This window comes from Dipodomys spectabilis, unplaced genomic scaffold, assembly GCF_019054845.1.
Source record: "Dipodomys spectabilis isolate Male_0828 unplaced genomic scaffold, ASM1905484v1 ptg000611l, whole genome shotgun sequence".
Taxonomy (NCBI): domain Eukaryota; kingdom Metazoa; phylum Chordata; class Mammalia; order Rodentia; family Heteromyidae; genus Dipodomys; species Dipodomys spectabilis.
In genome coordinates this window covers 297,008-315,232 of record NW_024871288.1, presented here as the reverse complement: position 1 = coordinate 315,232, position 18,225 = coordinate 297,008, and the positions used below count along the sequence as shown (strand labels likewise).

The window sequence follows — 18,225 nt, the reverse complement described above, 5'->3', positions numbered from 1 at the left end:
CCCGCACCTTCATGGCCATGAGCTCCTGCACGAGCACGGCGTTCTCCCCGCACCCCTCTTCCCCGCACCTTCATGGCCATGAGCTCCTGCACGAGCACGGCGTTCCCCCTGCACCCCTCTTCCCCGCACCTTCATGGCCATGAGCTCCTGCACGAGCACGGCGTTCTCCCCGCACCCCTCTTCCCCGCACCTTCATGGCCATGAGCTCCTGCACGAGCACGGCGCTCCCCCCGCACCCCTCTTCCCCGCACCTTCATGGCCATGAGCTCCTGCATGAGCACGGCGTTCCCCCCCCCGCACCTTCATGGCCATGAGCTCCTGCACGAGCACGGCGTTCCCCCCGCACCCCGCACCTTCATGGCCATGAGCTCCTGCACGAGCACGGCGTTCCCCCCGCACCCCGCACCTTCATGGCCATGAGCTCCTGCACGAGCACGGCGTTCCCCCCCGCACCCCGCACCCTGCCCCCCGCACCTTCATGGCCATGAGCTCCTGCACGAGCACGGCGTTCCCCCCGCACCCCGCACCTTCATGGCCATGAGCTCCTGCACGAGCACGGCGTTCCCCCCCGCACCCCGCACCCTGCCCCCCGCACCTTCATGGCCATGAGCTCCTGCACGAGCACGGCGTTCCCCCCCGCACCCCGCACCCTGCCCCCCGCACCTTCATGGCCATGAGCTCCTGCATGAGCACGGCGTTCCCCCCGCACCCCTCTTCCCCGCACCTTCATGGCCATGAGCTCCTGCACGAGCACGGCGTTCTCCCCGCACCCCTCTTCCCCGCACCTTCATGGCCATGAGCTCCTGCATGAGCACGGCGCTCCCCCCGCACCCCTCTTCCCCGCACCTTCATGGCCATGAGCTCCTGCATGAGCACGGCGCTCCCCCCGCACCCCTCTTCCCCGCACCTTCATGGCCATGAGCTCCTGCATGAGCACGGCGTTCCCCCCCCCGCCCCCCCGCACCTTCATGGCCATGAGCTCCTGCACGAGCACGGCGCTCCCCCGGCACCCCGCACCCCTCTTCCCCGCACCTTCATGGCCATGAGCTCCTGCACGAGCACGGCGTTCCCCCCCGCCCCCCGCACCTTCATGGCCATGAGCTCCTGCACGAGCACGGCGTTCCCCCCCCCCCCCCCGCACCTTCATGGCCATGAGCTCCTGCACGAGCACGGCGTTCCCCCCGCACCCCGCACCTTCATGGCCATGAGCTCCTGCACGAGCACGGCGTTCCCCCCGCACCCCGCACCTTCATGGCCATGAGCTCCTGCACGAGCACGGCGTTCCCCCCGCACCCCGCACCTTCATGGCCATGAGCTCCTGCACGAGCACGGCGTTCCCCCCGCACCCCGCACCTTCATGGCCATGAGCTCCTGCATGAGCACGGCGCTCCCCCCGCACCCCGCACCCCTCTTCCCCGCACCTTCATGGCCATCAGCTCCTGCATGAGCACGGCGTTCTCCAGGTCCAGGCGCTGGCTGTCGCCGCGCGGCTTCACGTCGTAGCTGAGCGGGTCGATGTGGATGCTCTCCAGCTCCAGCATGGTGAGCTTCACGGCCGCGCGCTCGCTCTTGAGCTGCTGGATGTAGTCCTTCAGCCGCTGCTCGTCCTCCTTGGTGAACTCCGTGTCGCAGCTGCTGGCCGTGGAGCTGGTGGTGCTGCCGGGGACCCGACAGGCGTGGGCCCGCGCCCTCCACCCCCGCCCCGGGGGGCGCGGCCCCAGACCCAGCACGGTTCGAAGCCAGCCCAGCACGAAAGCCTGCCTCGCTCCCATCTCACAGCAATGGAGCTGGGCCCTAGGGGCGGGACAGCGCGCGCGCACGTGCAGTAACAAGGGAGCCCGTTTCCTGGCCCGCCACACTGGGAAGCATGTATGGAGAGCGATGGTGTGCACCCTTGAGGCTGGCACGGGCTGCTTTCTGCGTGCTGGGGGAGGGTCTGAGCCGGGTTCTCTACGGCTTGCACCGCACTCCTCGTCCGGCCTTTGGCTGTTTAACATCAGATGAGAGTCCCGCGGCCTTTCCTGCCGGCTGGCTTTGAGCTGTGATCCCGGCGTGTGGCCGTCCCCTTCCCGCCGCGTCCAGCGTAGCCCGGGTGGAGTGTCGGCGGCGCGGCCTAGCCAGGTCGGGGCTGGGACCCCGCCTGCCCCCTGCCGGGCAGCGCGCCCGCCCTGGAGCCTCACACGCGGCCTTGCAGGGACTTGCTTTTTGTGCGTCTTCCTACAATTTCCCTACCTAGGTTTCGGGCTCGGCGGGGAGGACAGGCTCTCGGCAGCACGCCCCGCCTTTCACTGCTGAGGTGTGGCCTCCCCGCCTTTGGACCAGGGCTGCCCTCCAATGGCACGGAGGGTGGGCGGAGTCCAGGAGTGAGCCACCAAGCCCGTTATTCAGGGCCTCCTCCGGATTGGCCGGGGGGCCGGGGCGGGGCGGGGCGTATCAGGTCCTCCCGATTGGCCGGGGCGGGGCCGGGGCGGGGCGTATTCGGGCCGTCCTCCCGATTGGCCGGGGGCCGGGGCGGGGCGGGGCGGCGTACCTGGTGTGGCTGTTGGAGGACAGGCTCTCCCAGGGCTGCCCGCCGCAGCCGGGCACCGCGAAGGCGCCTGCGCAGCTGCCGTCCAGCTTCGCCAGCAGGGCCTTGGTGGCGTTCTCCGCCGACTTGCGCCGGTCGTGGGCGCGCTGCAGCATGTGCGTGACGCTCTCTCCGCCCGACGCGTCCCCTGCGGCGGCACGGGGCCGGGGGTTACCTGGGGCCGGGGTGGCCGGGGCCGGGGCCGGGGGTTACCTGGGGCCGGGGTGGCCGGGGCCGGGGCCGGGGGTTACCGGGGGCCGGGGTGGCCGGGGCCGGGGGGGGCCGGGGCCGGGGGTGGCCGGGGCCGGGGGTGGCCGGGGCCGGGGCCGGGGTGGCCGGGGCCGGGGGTGGCCGGGGCCGGGGGTGGCCGGGGGCCGGGGTGGCCGGGGCCGGGGCCGGGGTGGCCGGGGCCGGGGGTGGCCGGGGCCGGGGTGGCCGGGGCCGGGGTGGCCGGGGCCGGGGGTGGCCAGGGCCGGGGGTGGCCGGGGGCCGGGGTGGCCGGGGCCGGGGCCGGGGGTGGCCGGGGCCGGGGGTGGCCGGGGCCGGGGGTGGCCGGGGCCGGGGTGGCCGGGGCCGGGGGTGGCCGGGGCCGGGGCCGGGGGTGGCCGGGGCCGGGGGTGGCCGGGGCCGGGGGTGGCCGGGGCCGGGGGTGGCCGGGGCCGGGGTGGCCGGGGCCAGGGGCGGCCGTGACGCGCGCCTGCTGGCTCCGGCCCGCTAAGGATGGGGGAAACTGAGGCCCTGCTCCCGTGTCACACGCTGGTTGTGTGTGTGCTGCTCGTGTGTCACACGCTGGCTGTGTGTGTGCTGCTCGTGTCACACGCTGGCTGTGTGTGCTGCTCGTGTGTCACACGCTGGCTGTGTGTGTGCTGCTCGTGTCACACGCTGGCTGTGTGTGCTGCTCGTGTCACACGCTGGCTGTGTGTGCTGCTCCCGTGTCACACGCTGGCTGTGTGTGCTGCTCGTGTGTCACACGCTGGCTGTGTGTGTGCTGCTCGTGTCACACGCTGGCTGTGTGTGTGCTGCTCGTGTGTCACACGCTGGTTGTGTGTGTGCTGCTCGTGTGTCACACGCTGGCTGTGTGTGTGCTGCTCGTGTCACACGCTGGCTGTGTGTGTGCTGCTCGTGTGTCACGCTGGCTGTGTGTGTGCTGCTCGTGTGTCACGCTGGCTGTGTGTGCTGCTCGTGTCACACGCTGGCTGTGTGCTGCTCGTGTCACACGCTGGCTGTGTGTGTGCTGCTCGTGTGTCACACGCTGGCTGTGTGTGTGCTGCTCCCGTGTCACACGCTGGCTGTGTGTGCTGCTCGTGTGTCACACGCTGGCTGTGTGTGTGCTGCTCGTGTCACACGCTGGCTGTGTGTGTGCTGCTCGTGTGTCACGCTGGCTGTGTGTGCTGCTCGTGTCACACGCTGGCTGTGTGCTGCTCGTGTCACGCTGGCTGTGTGTGTGCTGCTCGTGTGTCACACGCTGGCTGTGTGTGTGCTGCTCGTGTCACACGCTGGCTGTGTGTGCTGCTCCCGTGTCACACGCTGGCTGTGTGTGCTGCTCGTGTGTCACACGCTGGCTGTGTGTGCTGCTCGTGTGTCACACGCTGGCTGTGTGTGCTGCTCGTGTGTCACGCTGGTTGTGTGCTGCTCGTGTCACACGCTGGCTGTGTGTGCTGCTCGTGTCACACGCTGGCTGTGTGTGCTGCTCGTGTGTCACACGCTGGCTGTGTGTGTGCTGCTCGTGTGTCACACGCTGGCTGTGTGTGTGCTGCTCGTGTCACACGCTGGCTGTGTGTGCTGCTCGTGTCACACGCTGGCTGTGTGTGTGCTGCTCATGTGTCACACGCTGGCTGTGTGTGTGCTGCTCGTGTGTCACGCTGGCTGTGTGTGCTGCTCCCGTGTCACACGCTGGTTGTGTGTGTGCTGCTCGTGTCACACGCTGGCTGTGTGCTGCTCGTGTGTCACACGCTGGCTGTGTGTGTGCTGCTCGTGTGTCACACGCTGGCTGTGTGTGCTGCTCGTGTCACACGCTGGCTGTGTGTGTGCTGCTCGTGTGTCACACGCTGGCTGTGTGTGCTGCTCGTGTGTCACACGCTGGCTGTGTGTGTGCTGCTCGTGTGTCACACGCTGGCTGTGTGTGTGCTGCTCGTGTGTCACGCTGGCTGTGTGTGCTGCTCGTGTCACACGCTGGCTGTGTGTGTGCTGCTCGTGTGTCACACGCTGGCTGTGTGTGCTGCTCCCGTGTCACGCTGGTTGTGTGCTGCTCGTGTGTCACGCTGGCTGTGTGTGCTGCTCGTGTGTCACGCTGGTTGTGTGCTGCTCGTGTGTCACGCTGGCTGTGTGCTGCTTGTGTGCGCGCCCGTCCTGAGCTTGAACAGGGGCCTGGGCGTGGTCTCTGGGCTATTTCCTTCAAGGCTGGTGCTCTACCATTTGAGCCACAGCTCCCACTTCCGGCTTTTTGGTGGCTCACCAGAGGTAAGAGTCTCACAGACTTTCCTGCCCTGGCTGGCTTTGAACCTGAACCTCAGATCTCAGCCTCTTGAGTAGCTGTCCCTCAGCTCTTCGGCTCAAGGCGAGCGCTCTACCACTGAGCCGCCTCCCCAGCCCTGTTAGTTGCCCACCAAGACCCGCAGCTGGGCTGGCTGGGGCGGCGCTCAGCGGTGCAGGGCTCTGTCTAAAGCACGAAAGGTGGAGGAATTGGGCCTCGCCCAGAGGGGCAGCGTCCTGCCATGACCCCCATGTCCACGTCCACAGAACAGCCAGCACCGAGTGGCCCTGGCCGTTGAGATGACCACGGCCACCAGCCGTGTCCCTGGCCCATTGCGACAGCTGGGTCGGGGTGGGGGAGGGGCTGTGCGTGTAGGGACAAAGGAACGGGGTGTCTCCAGCTCCGCTCGGCTCTGCTCACACAGATGCCCGGCTGGTCGAGAGCCCTGGACTCTGGGCGGGAGGTGGAGCTGGTGGAGGGGCAGGGCTGGAGCATCCACTGGGGCTTGAACTCAGGACCCTGCCCAGTCCCTGAGCTCTTTTCTGCTCAGGGTTGGTGCGCTACCACCGCTTGAGCCATGCCTCTGCTTCCTGCTTTTTTCCTGCTTAACTAGAGAATCAGAGTCTCCGATTTGTCTGCCCTGGCAGGCCTTGGACTGCCATCCGCCGACTTCAGCCTCCAGAGTAGCTAAGACTGCAGGGATGAGCCCGCCCCGGGCTGCTGCGAGCTGCCCCCGCCAGAGCTGCCCTCCCCGCAGAGCTCTGGTGTGGGGACGGAAGACTCACGAAGCTGTCCTTTGTGGATGGATTGCTCTAAGACAGTTCTCTGATTCGAACTAAAAGCTGATTAATACTCCCCCGTTAGCTGTTTTCCTTAATTTGCATCACTATACAAACTGTGTGGCCCACACCTGTCATCCTAGCTACCCAGGAGGCTGAGATCTGAGGATCGAAGTTCAAAGGCAGGGAAGTCCGTGAGAGTGATCTCCAATGAACCACCAGGAAATGAAGTGGTGCTGTGGCTCAAGTGGTAGAGCGCTCGCCTTGAGCGGAGGGACGGCGCCTAGGCCCAGAGTTCAGGCCCCACGACTGACAAAAATAAAGCATGACTGCGGCCCAGCCTTGTCTTGGGATCTGTTCAGAGAAGGAATAAAGCTTCCAGTCGCATTAAGCGACGGAGGACAATGAGGTTCTAACGGGCACGTTGGCGGCATGTCCGGCCTGGGGGAGGTGCGGTGGGGCCGTGCCGTCCACTTCCTTTCCTCCACTGCTCTCCCTGCTCCTCAGCTGCCAGGAGCCGAGGATGGGGCGGGGGACAGGCCTCCAGGCTGCTCAGGAGTAGGCCGTCCGCCATCTGTCCCGGGCCCGCGGGGCTCCTTTGCTCTCCTGTGTCTGGAATCCCGTTTCCGCCCCAGGTCCTGCCGCCCTCAGCGGACACCATCTCCACGCGGCCGGGACCCGCGGGAGGGGCGGGGGGACGGGGGGGGGGGCGGGGGGCGCCCGGGGCGGGGCTCGGCCACTCACCGGGGGAGGAGCCCACGCCGGCCGCCCGGAACTGCCCCAGGATGAGGCTCTGCTCGCTCTCGGCCAGCGCCAGCAGCAGCTCGTACGCCTCGATGCACTGCTCGCTGAAACGAAGCAGAAGCGCGGGCCTCAGGGGCCGGGGGCGGGCGGGGGGACGCGGGGCGGCGGGACGCGGGACGGGGACCCGGGGCGGGGGGGCGGGGGGACGCGGGGCGGCGGGACGGGGACGCGGGGCGGCGGGACGCGGGACGGGGACGCGGGGCGGGGGGGCGGGGGGACGCGGGGCGGGGGGGGCGGGGGGACGCGGGGCGGCGGGACGCGGGACGGGGACGCGGGGCGGGGGGGGCGGGGGGACGCGGGGCGGCGGGACGGGGACGCGGGGCGGGGGGGGCGGGGGGACGCGGGGCGGGGGGGCGGGGGGACGCGGGACGGGGACCTGCACGTCAGCGGGACGCGGGACGGGGACGCGCATGTCAGCGGGACACGGGACGGGGACGCGCATGTCGGCGGGACACAGGACGGGGACGCGCATGTCAGCAAGGACGCGGGGCAGGGACGCGCACGTCAGCGGGACACGGGACGGGGACGCGGGGCGGCGGGACGTGGGACGGGGACGCGCATGTCAGCAAGGACACGGGACGGGGACGCGCATCTCAGCGGGACAACTCCGGGGGGGGGGTGACGGGACGGGGACGCGCATGTCAGTGGACGGCGGCCGCTGGGTGGACCAGGCCGAGGCCAAGGGCCGAGTGCGGCCGGGGTCCGGGCGCCCTGGCGGTCAGCTCCGGGCTCTGGCTGCGGCCCGGGCAGCGCGGCCCGCCGCTCCCTGGCGGTCAGCTCCGGGCTCTGGCTGCGGCCCGGGCAGCGCGGCCCGCCGCTCCCTGGCGGTCAGCTCCGGGCTCTGGCTGCAGCCCGCGGCCCTCCGATCGCAGCCCCGAGCGGCCTCACCTGTACTGCAGGGCCAGCCGCAGCGCCGTGGCGTTGGACTCGTACTTGCCCACCAGCATGCTCATCTTCTCCGCGTTGCTCTTGCACTCCTCCAGCGTGATGGTCAGGAGGTCGTTCTGCGACTTGAGGTGCTCGATGCGGCTGCAGAGAGAGACACGGCCGTCAGCTCCCGGCTGGGGCATCCGCACGGAGCCGGGGTGCGCACGCGCTGTCCGCACGGAGCCGGGGCGCGCACGCGCTGTCCACACGGAGCCCGGGCACGGAGTGCGCACGCGCTGTCCACACAGAGCCCGGGCACGGAGCCGGAGTGCGCACGCGCTGTCCGCACGGAGCCGGGGTGCGCTGGCACTGTCCACACGGAGCCCAGGCACGGAGCCGGGGTGCGCACGCGCTGTCCGCACGGAGCCGGGGTGCGCACGCGCTGTCCGCACAAAGCCCGGGCACGGAGCCGGGGTGCGCAGGCGCTGTCCGCACGGAGCCCGGGCACGGAGCCGGGGCGCGCAGGCGCTGTCCGCGCGGAGCGCCCCCCCCCCCCAGGAGCCCGGCCCCGCGGAGCGCCGCCCCCCCCGCAGCCCGGCCCCCCGCAGCACCCCCCCTCCCGCAGCCCGGCCCCCCCGCAGCACCCCCCCCCTCCCGCAGCCCGGCCCCCCGCAGCCCGGCCCCCCGCAGCCCGGCCCCCCGCAGCACCCCCCCCCTCCCGCAGCCCGGCCCCCCGCAGCACCCCCCCCTCCCGCAGCCCGCCCCCCGCAGCCCGGCCGCAGCCCGTCCAGGTCCCGGCCCTGCAGGCCGTGGGCCGCGCACGCGCACACGGCGCCTCCTCCGGCTGCGCAGGCAGGAAAGACGCGGGGCGGCCGCGCCGCTGGTGAGCAGGTGAGCGCAGTGACACGCGCCAGTGACACGCGCCAGTGACACGCCAGTGACACCAGTGTAACACCGGCCGGTGACACGCAGGGAGGTGAGCACTTAGTGACACACACAGGACACACCACGGGGTAGGTGAGCACTCAGTGACTCACACCAGGACACACTGGGGAGATGAGCAATTTGGTGACACACACTAGTGACACACCGCGGGTTGATGAGCACTTAGTGACACACACCAGGACACACCGCGGGGAGATGAGCAATTTGGTGACGCACTAGGACACATCCGTGGATGACGTTAGTGACATGCGGTAGATGTGTTCTAGGAGCCCCCGGGTCCCAGCTGTTCCTCTGATAGGAGGTCAAAGGGCAAAGGTTGGACTTCACCCCCGCCTCCTATTTTACAGCGGGTCACTAGACTCCCGACCCATTGCAAATTGAGACCTCGGTGCTCTCCTCTCTACGCGAGCCCAGTTACACTGTTAGACACAATCACTGGCGCTGCACGTAACAAATACTTCCTGCTTCCTCAGTCTCTCCTGGGTGCACAGAACTAGGAAAGCGGCCTCCCCTGAGCCTAGCACGGAGCAGGCATGTGGAGGCCAGGCGTGTGGAGGCCCAGGCTCAGAGGCTCAGGCTGACTAATCCCTTCTCCGCAGGGCTTCTGTGGCCAGACCCCAGGCCAGCGACCCCACCCATGACCTCTGCTCCCCAGCCACAGGGTGGAGATCACCACTTAGGGGTTAATACAGAAAGAGTTTTATATCAAGCCGTCAGGTGACCTAGATGGCTGGATTCCCTTCATTCTCAAGCCCTGTACAGAACAGCCACGAATCGGGGAGGACCAGCAGGATCGTTCCGTGTATTCTGTACTGTGTGTGCATGTGCGTGTGTGTTTGCCAGTCCTAAGGTTTGAACTCTGGGCCTGGGCGCTGTGCCTCAGCTCTTCAGCTCAAGACGAGCGCTCTACCACTTGAGCCACAGCGCCACTTCTGGCTTTTTCTGCGCATATGGTGCTGAGGAATCAAACTCAGGTCCTTGTGCATGCGAGGCAAGCACTCTACCACTGAGCCACCTTCCCAGCCCGACTTCCTGTGCACAGGTCCACGTTTCTCCCTGGCCGTGGTCGGTGCTTCGCGGCCCGGGGGTGGACGCCGCAGCGCCCTGTGAAGGAGCCCGCTGGCCGGCCGGCCGCTCACCTGTTCAGACGCTCCGTCTCCACCTCGAACTCGCGAATCTTGCTCTCGGAGATGGCGGAGCCGTGCGAGTAGAGGGTCTGGAAGATCTCCTGGATGTTGGAGCAGTCCTGGAGCGAGTGGGCCAGGTGCTCAGCCACGCTGCTGGAGACCTGCAGGGCGGGACGTCCCTGCCGTCAGACCCACACGGTGCCAGCGCCCCAGCGTGCAGGGAGGCCCCCCTCCCCCGCCCCCCGCATGGCTGGCACCCTGGCGCTCGGCTCCCTGGCCGGCATGGGCATAACACCATCACCAACGCCAAAGGGGCCGGGGAGCGGCCCGAGGGGCCCAGTGGCTGCCTGGCCAGTCTCTCCAGCACCACCAAAAACGGAAGGAAGGAACTGGGTCTTCAGAGAGCTTTTCCCAGGAAGGGTGACATCAGCCAAAAAGAAACGTGCTCAGCTCCTGACTCACGCGGCTGTAGCCACGCTGTGCGTCACCTTTAGAATAATAATTAAAAAAAATTGTGCTGGGCGCTGGTGGCTCTCGCCTGTCATCCCAGCTACTCAGGAGGCTGAGATCGGAGGACCGCAGTTCAAAGCCAGCCCAGGCAGGAAAAGTCCGTGAGATTCTGATCTCCCATGAACCGCCAGAAAACCAGACATGGTGCTGTGGCTCAAGTGGTAGAACGCTCGCCCGGAGTTCAAGCCCCATGACCAACCAAAAGAAAATTAAAGACCTTTTCCTGTTGTTAACCTCATCCCTGCCATCAAAGAGCTGGCTCTTCCCTCATGCCTAAAGGAATCGACCCCCACCCCCCGCCCAGGGCCAGCGTGAGCACTCCTCCAGGAGCAACGTGCATGGGCCGGCTCTCTGGCAGCTCCCCTCACTCTGGGGTGCAGGTGGAGACCAGACACCGCGGGAATTCCATCCGTGCCCCAGTGCCAGGAGTGGACAGAGATCACAGCTTCCTGGATGATTGCCAGAGGAGTGAAGAACAAAGAAGGCCGGAAAGCCGCAGGGCCAGCGGCCGTGGAGGCCACGCCCCCTCTGGCCACAGTTGGGGTGCTGTGATTTCTCCCTGCTCAATGGCGGGCATGTCAGGAGACCCCTGTCCCCCCCACACGGGCGCTGTGGCCCGGGAACCCTCCCTCCCTGGCCGCCCGCTTGCCAACACTCACCCCGACGCTGCTGATTTCTGAGCCCAGGACCGGCCGCTCAGACGATGAGGACTCCGACCTCGTCTTCGATAGCTTCACCCTCTCAGCGATCTTAAGAAACACAGGATGATCAAACGCTGCAGACCCCGCTCCCAGAGCAATGGTTCAGACCACGCTTACCAGAGCCAGGGTCAGCTATGCCAGCTAAACTGATTTGTTGCTGTTAAAACACACACACCACCACCATCAACCACCACCAAAACCTCATTGCCCAGTGTGGTGGCTCATGCCTGTAATCCTTGCTCCTGGGGAGGCAGAGTTCAGGGGGGGCATAATTCCAAACCGGCCCCAACAGGGAGCCCATGAGAGCCCGTGTCAACCGATACCAAGCTGGGGAGGGGCGGCTACAAGGGGAGTGTTAACAGGAGGATCACAGTCCGGGGCCAGCCAAGTCTAAATGGAACCGAGGGCGTGGTTCATGCAGCAGAGCACCTTCCCAGCCTCACAGGGCTCTGAGTTCAAATTCTAGGACTGCAAAAGAAATCAGCCAACCAAGCCACCACCGAAACCCCCAAACTACATCAGCCTAACCAGCCGTGGGACGCCAAGGCTGGGCTGAACTCAGAGCGGACAGCCGGCTCACCTAGGGAAGAGGGGGCGCCACAGCCCGCCCCTCCCGAGCCATTTCTTTGGCCCGCAGGGCTGTCAGTCTTGTGAGTGGGGCCGTCACTGGCTCACTACTCAGGGTCCCGCGCTCGACTGGGCCTCGGCCCTGGCCAGCCGCTGTCCACACCCACTGTCGCATGCACCAACATCTCACTCTGCACTTGCGCGGTGCCACCCTTGGGGGAGGGGGCGTGGCCCCGTCCTGGGGCTCCGCCCCTCACACCCGGCCCCGCCCTCCCCCGGAGCCCACCTTCGCGATGGGGATGTCGTTGCTGCTGCTGCTGGTGCTCAGCTCCCCCGTGCTGGGGTTGACCGGGCGGGCGGCCGCGGTGAGCCGCCCCGGGCTGGAGGGGCCCGTGGCCTGCACGCTCTGGAGACGGGTCTGCAGCTCTCGGACCTGAAACCAGCGTGGTTGACAGGTCAGGGGGCTCAGGGGGCCAGGAGGAGGGGAGGCGCGTGGCAGGTGCAGCCTCTGAGCCTCAGTTTACCAGCAGAGCACAGAGTCGGCCCGGGGAGGGAGCGCTCAGAGACACTGCAGGCAGCGCTGTGCACCGCCCCGCACAGCCGATGAGCCCCTGGAAGACGCTGGTGCTGGAAACCGGGCCCCCGGGGGCCAAGGCCACACCCCGGCCACCGCAGCCCCTCCGACACAGCTCCCGCCTGTGCTCACCACCCAGCAGGAGAGCTCCTCCCATTCACCACCCGCCGCCTCTCCACCCTGCTGACTTGGGGACCAAAGTAATTGAACTTTCCATAATTCATCCACCCCAGAGGGGCCGAAGCTTCCCTGGGAGAAAACTGCACTCAGCTGGAAAAGAGCCTCAGGCGGTAGGGGAACTTTCCAGAAACTGTGTGGGTTGATGGAGGGTGTGCGGGATTCTCCTAAGAGGGGACCCACCCCCCTCCCCACCACACACTAGAACCTCCCTGGAAGAGGCGCGATTTCCGTTTGTACAGCAGAAAAAAGGCCTGATCAAGTCCTGAATGATGAACAGTGTGAGCACCCCTGGCCCCCAAGCCCAGCCCTGGGTGAGATCAAACCAGGAGTCCAGCGGGGCGGCCGCAGCCGCGCCCCAGGGACTTGCGTGACTCATGTTGTAAGAATGGCTCACGCCTGTCATCCCAGCTATTCCGGAGGCTGAGATCTGAGGATCGTGGTTCAAAGCCAGCCTGGGCAGGGAAGTCTGTGAGACTCAGTGCTGTGGTAGAGCGCTCGCCTTGAGCTGAAGAGCTGAGCGACAGCGCCCAGGCCCAGAGTTCAGGCCCCACGACCGACACCACCACCAACAAACAGAAAAAGTCATCTGAGACCCACCATTACTTAGAGAACAAACCAACAAACAAGAGCTGGGGGCAGTGGTCAGCCTGTCCTCCCCACTGCTCAGGAGGCTGAGATCTGCAGATCCTGATTCAAAGCCAGCCCCTCCCTTCCTCAGAATGATTTCAATAGGTTTCATTGTTCTTCCACCCTGCTGCCCCTCCCTCCCGCACCCCCCCCCCTCCCGGGGAGGCTGGCCCACTGGAAGACATTCCTTCCTTTAAGTGTCTTCCGACTGCCCCTGGGGTTCTGCCGTGGTCTTTCCCGTGTACAAGTATCACGATCAGAACACGCCACCTGCGGCTCGGCCCTTCCCCATCTTCCCAGTGCCCGTGTTCAAGCGCGTGGAGAGATCTGTAGACCGCGCTCCACGCACGGCCCAGAGCTGTGGGGTCCCAGAGCCGGCCGCCCTGCGGGGAGGGCGGCGCTGTCTGCTTCTCTCCCGGCTTTCCAGTCTGGAGTGAGCAGGAGAAATCTGTTGTGTGGCCTAATACGTAGTCACACTTCAGACCAGCACCTGCTTCAGCAACCACCTTCCCAGAGCCAGCAGGTCCCGACCAGGGGCATCGGCCCTGGAGATCAGGGAGGGGGACGGGGAGGGGGGGAGGGGGGAGGGCTGGGGGGGTGGGGCCTGCGGCTTAGGCCCTGGCTGACTGGGGCGATTCACATCTGCTGACAGAAGCTTGGGGAACACAGGTGACCAGGCAGGTTCCCCAGACACACCCCCAGATCGGAGACCAGAGGCTGTGTGGACGCTGCCTGCCAGCACACTCATTAGGACGTCAGCCCAAAACAATGGATGGAGCTGATAATGTCCAATGAGACTTGAGACAGGACTGCCGAGGCGTTCACTTGACATCAGCCCCAAAGGAAGCTGATAAAAGTGCAAAACCTGTCATTTCTTCCACACGCCTACAGGAGGACTGACCACGATGCAGGCAGATAGAAAAGAATGACTCACGGCTGCTGGACAGAAAAACTGCACACACGCATGCACGTATACACGCACACATGCAGGCACATATACACACATGCATATACAGACACACTGACATGCGCATGTGTGCATACATGTGCATACCCACATACACAAACACACTCATGTGTGTCTACACCACACCCAGACATACACTCGTGATCACTGAACCTATCACAAGCCAATGCTAGATCACACACCTGACACAAGCATACATAAAAGTGAGCACCTACTAGAAAGTGCAAGTTTTGTAGGAAAAAATGTTTGATGGAAGCCGGGCGCCAGTGGCTCACATCTATCATCCTAGCTACTCAGGAGGCTAAGATCCGATGATCATAGTTCAAAGCCAGCCTGGGCAGGAAAGTCCATGAGACTCTTATTGCCAATAAAAATCACTAGAAAACCAGAAGTGACGCTGTGGTTCAAGCAGTAGAGCGCTCGCCTTGAGCTGAAGAGCTGAGGGACAGCGCCCAGGACCAGAGTTCAAAACCCATGACTAAAAAAAAAAAGTTTGATGGACAAGACTATTTTTCAAACATAAAAAATAGAAGCAGGTGTCATAATGACCATCTGAACTGAGTGTGGAGGAGGTGTGAAAATACCACACGGATGTGATTTTACCAGCTACTTAGATTTGGGATTCCAAAGAAAAGTTTTTTGTCAGTTGTGGGTCTTGAACTCTGGGCCTGGGCGCTGTCCCTCAGCTCTTCAGCTCAAGGCGCGCGCTCTACCACTTGAGCTACAGCGCCACTTCCAGTTTTCTGGTGGTTTATTGGAGATAAGAGTTTCATGGACTTTGCTGCCTGGGCTGGCTTTGAACTGCGATCCTCAGATCTCAGTCTCTTGAGTAGCTAGGATGACAGGCGTGAGCCATGGTGCCTGGTCAGAAAGTTACTGTTTGAAAGTCTTGTGTCTCCAACTTAGGATTCCTAAACTCCTTCTAAGAATGGCGTTTGGGTGGGAAGAGGCCGGCGGGCCTCAGGGCTGAGAGGCCGCGCAGTCGGGGCAGCCCTGGCTGGGTACCTGCCGCCCCGGCCCTGAGCAGGGCAGGCCTGGCCCGGGGCAGTCGGGGGGCAGCCCTGGCTGAGCAGCCGAGGTGGCCCGGCCCTGAGCAGGGCAGGCCTGGCCCGGGGCGGTCGGGGGGCGGCCCTGGCTGGGCAGCCGAGGTGGCCCGGCCCTGAGCAGGGGCAGGCCTGGCCCGGGCAGCGCTCACCCTCCTGCGGAGCCGGTCCCGCTCCTCCCGGATGGCGTGCATGGCGGCCTTGCTCCTGTTCAGCTCCTCCTCCTTGCTGCACAGCATGGCGGTCAGACTCTCGTTCCCTTCCCTCAGCCCGGCCAGCTCCTTCTCCCACCGACATCGCTCTTCCGCCAGGTTGGGGTACAGGTCCCGGCCCAGCACCCCCTCGATCTCCTCCACTGTCTGCAAAACACAACCGCGACGAAGAGCCACGCTAAGTTCCCTTGGGAGAAAGGGCCCATTCCCGAGTCACCTGACTGCACACCGCCGGGCGACCGAGGCTCAACATGGCCTTCGCCTCGCCCAACAGCGAGGCCCTCTCATTCTGCGTTCTCTCCCCCTCCCCCCTTCCTCTCCCCCTCCTCCCCCTCCCTCTCACCCACCCCCCTCCCCACGATGGCCAGGGTGCTGGCTCAGCAGGACAGCGCCACTTCAGAGGTCGGATGGCGTGAACAGGATTGGCCCCAGGTCAGGTCAGGGATGCAGAAAGCGGGGAGCCCGGGCGGCTCACGCTTGGAATCCCAGCTACCCAGGGGGCTGAGATCTGAGGTTCTGTGGTTCAAAGCCGGCCTGGGCAGGAAAGTCTGAGACTCTGACCTCCAATTAGCCAGCTAAAAAAAGCCAGAAGTGGAGCTGTGGCTCAAGTGGTTGAGTGCCAGTGCATAAAAAAAGCTCCGCAACAGTGTCCAGACCTCGAGTTCGAGACCCAGTAGCAGCAATGAAAAGAAATTCATCTAAAACACAGTATGCATGCATAAAAATGATTCATAAAATTAGAAAGAACGGTTCAGTTTGCTCTGGGAAGCCTGAGGCTGACGGCTGCGAAGCAGAAGTGAGAATTGAGGCGCAGAGGCGTGATCAGGCACGGAGGCTTACACTGTAACCCCAGCTCCTCAGGAGGCCAGAGCAGGAAGGCCGTGGCTCAAAGCCAGTAGGCCCCTCTCTCAACAAAAACCTGGATGTGGTGGTGTGCACCTATTTGGGAGGCCAGGATCAGAGGATCGCAGCTGGAGGCCAAAACAGCTAAGTCCATATCTGAACAATAACCTCAACATCGAAGAGGGCTGTGGCTCCAGCGGTAGAGCACCTGCCTAGCAAATGTGAGGCTCTGAGTTCAAATCCCAGTGACCGCTCCCTGGGTGCGGTCCTGTCTTTCGTGCCAGAGGCTGGGCGGAGGACCGAGGCCGGCCTACCTACCTTAATGGCCAGGTCGCAGTGCTCGCTGGCGGTGGTGAGCCGCTCGATGTGGCGGTCCACGTCGGCCACGGACAGGCTGCAGCTGCTCTTCTTCCGGCCGCAGACCACGCTCTCCAGCCCCGTCAGCACCCTCTGCAGCTCCGAGTTCAGGTCACTGCAGTTATCTGCGCGGGGGTGAGGAAGGCCTCGGGGTGAGGCGGAGGCAGACCCCCACGAACGGGCCCCGTCCATTCTCCACGGGGGACTCGCTGGGGCGACAGGGAAGGGTGTCGGGATTTCCTAGGCCAGCGTCCCCACGCAGGCCCTGGGTACTCTTATTTTTTAACCAGTCCGGGGGCTTGAACTCAGGGCCTGGGCGCTGTCCCTGAGCTTCTTTTGCTCAAGCTAGTGCTCTACCACTTGAGCCACAGCGCCACTCCTGGCTTTTTCTGTGCATGTGGTACTGAGGAATGGAACCCAGGGCTTCGTGCATGCCAGACAAGCCATCTTCCCAGGCCTAGGGACTCTATTGGGAGTTTTCTAGGTGTCTGCACCCCCCTTCCTCCCAAAAGGAAGCCAGCTTGGGCAGAAAAGTCCATGAGATTCTTTAACCAGCAAAAAGCCAGAAGTGGAGGTGTGTGTGGCTCAAGTGGAAGAGCACCAGCCTTGAGCAAAAAAAAGCCATCTGGTGCACGTGTACACACACACACCCAGTGTATATGAGTGAGGTCAAAGTACATTATACACATACACAAAAATAGAACCAATGAAACCCATTAAAAAAACACCTCACAACAGAAGCCGTAAGAGACCATTCCTGTCCCATGTGCCAACTAAGTACCATATTTGCCAGTTCATCCAGTTCCTTCTATCAGGATCCAGTTTCAAACCAATTCCACGCTGCTCTTTGTGCACACATCTCGTGGGCAATTCTAGGACGCTGAGCTAGGCTTCCCAGGCTCACTCACTGCCAGGGGCCAGAGAAGGCAGAGTCATGGATGGAATGCAACGCGCTCGGGCGCGCCCAGAAGATAGCTTTGTTGGGGGGGGGGGGGTCCTTTGAAATCCAACACAAATTCCTGAAACCGCTCTGTTGGGTTCGCTCTACAGGCCTGCCGCTATGATCCTGCAGGCCTGGAAGCTCTGTCCAGCCCGAAGCCTTCTCCCCGGGAAGCGAGGATCGCCCGGGCTCCCTTCTTATCCAACACAGCCTTAGCGCTCTGAGAGCAAGGCTCTGTTTTCTGAGGATTGAACACAGAGCCCAACACTCTGGCTTGGCTTTACTTAGGGCTGGTGCTCTACCACTTGAGCCACAGCGCCTCTTTTAGCTTTTTGCTGGTTCACTGGAGGTAAGAGTCCGGTGGGCTTTCCTGCCTGGGCTGGCTGCGACCTGTGATCTTTGAGCCCCAGCCTCCTGAGGAGGTGGGATTACAGGCGTGAGCCACAGCGCCCCGTCCGTGGAGTACAGGATTTCCCAGGTTGATTTCATCAACCCCGCGTCATTCCCAGCCACATTTCCAGAATGCAGGGAGAAAACCAGCCTGAGGCTTCCGGCCCAGACAGTGCTCTCCCGTTTTTCCACCTCGGGCTCAAACTCGCACCTTGAGGATCCATCTTGGAGAACTGCACCCCAGCCGGCCTGTAACTCCGGTCACCAGGAATCAAGCACGACGTCCTCCGGTTTAGACAGATGGCCTTCCACATCCAACCCTGCTGTGATGCAGCCGCCCACCGCGGCCACCTCCCCCTGCCTGCTCCCGTCCAGGCCCCCACTCTCCTTACCCGAGCCTGCAGAACTCCGCATGACCAGGGTTCCGGACCTCGATCCTGGGGTGCCCGCGTGCCGTTTCCTGGCGAGCTTTTATGACCCGCCGGTGCCCGGCCCGCCCCAGAACAATCCACTCCCGGTCCGTGGGCGCACGGCCTGGACGCGGGCGACCTGTCCAGCCCCTGGGGGAATCCGGAAGCTCGGCGCCTGAGCTCTGCGGCTGCCCTCGGCCCCGGCGCGCTCCTGTGTGCCCTGCCGCGTCTCCTCCGCTGACCCCGTCCCCGGCCAGCCCCGCTGGGCCGATGCCATCTCTGCACCGAGCTCCGCCCACCCGGGGGCGGTGCCCTCTGCCCACGCCCCGCGCAGGAGCCTGTA

The 18,225-nt window shown here is 64.6% G+C and overlaps 1 protein-coding gene across 1 annotated transcript in view; it reads right to left on the bottom strand.

Annotated features, from left to right (window-relative positions):
• The window catches only part of Mcc (MCC regulator of WNT signaling pathway), a 90,926-nt gene that overhangs the window by 3,590 nt on the left and 69,111 nt on the right, over window positions 1-18,225 (bottom strand). Inside the window, exons 5-13 of the mRNA XM_042671331.1 lie at window positions 16,104-16,267; window positions 14,883-15,089; window positions 11,626-11,772; window positions 10,731-10,820; window positions 9,574-9,722; window positions 7,511-7,651; window positions 6,563-6,666; window positions 2,531-2,714; window positions 1,422-1,656 (exon numbers count right to left, since the gene is read on the bottom strand). Coding sequence (XP_042527265.1) covers window positions 1,422-1,656; window positions 2,531-2,714; window positions 6,563-6,666; window positions 7,511-7,651; window positions 9,574-9,722; window positions 10,731-10,820; window positions 11,626-11,772; window positions 14,883-15,089; window positions 16,104-16,267 — 1,421 coding nt within the window. The remainder of the gene's footprint in view (window positions 1-1,421; window positions 1,657-2,530; window positions 2,715-6,562; window positions 6,667-7,510; window positions 7,652-9,573; window positions 9,723-10,730; window positions 10,821-11,625; window positions 11,773-14,882; window positions 15,090-16,103; window positions 16,268-18,225) is intronic.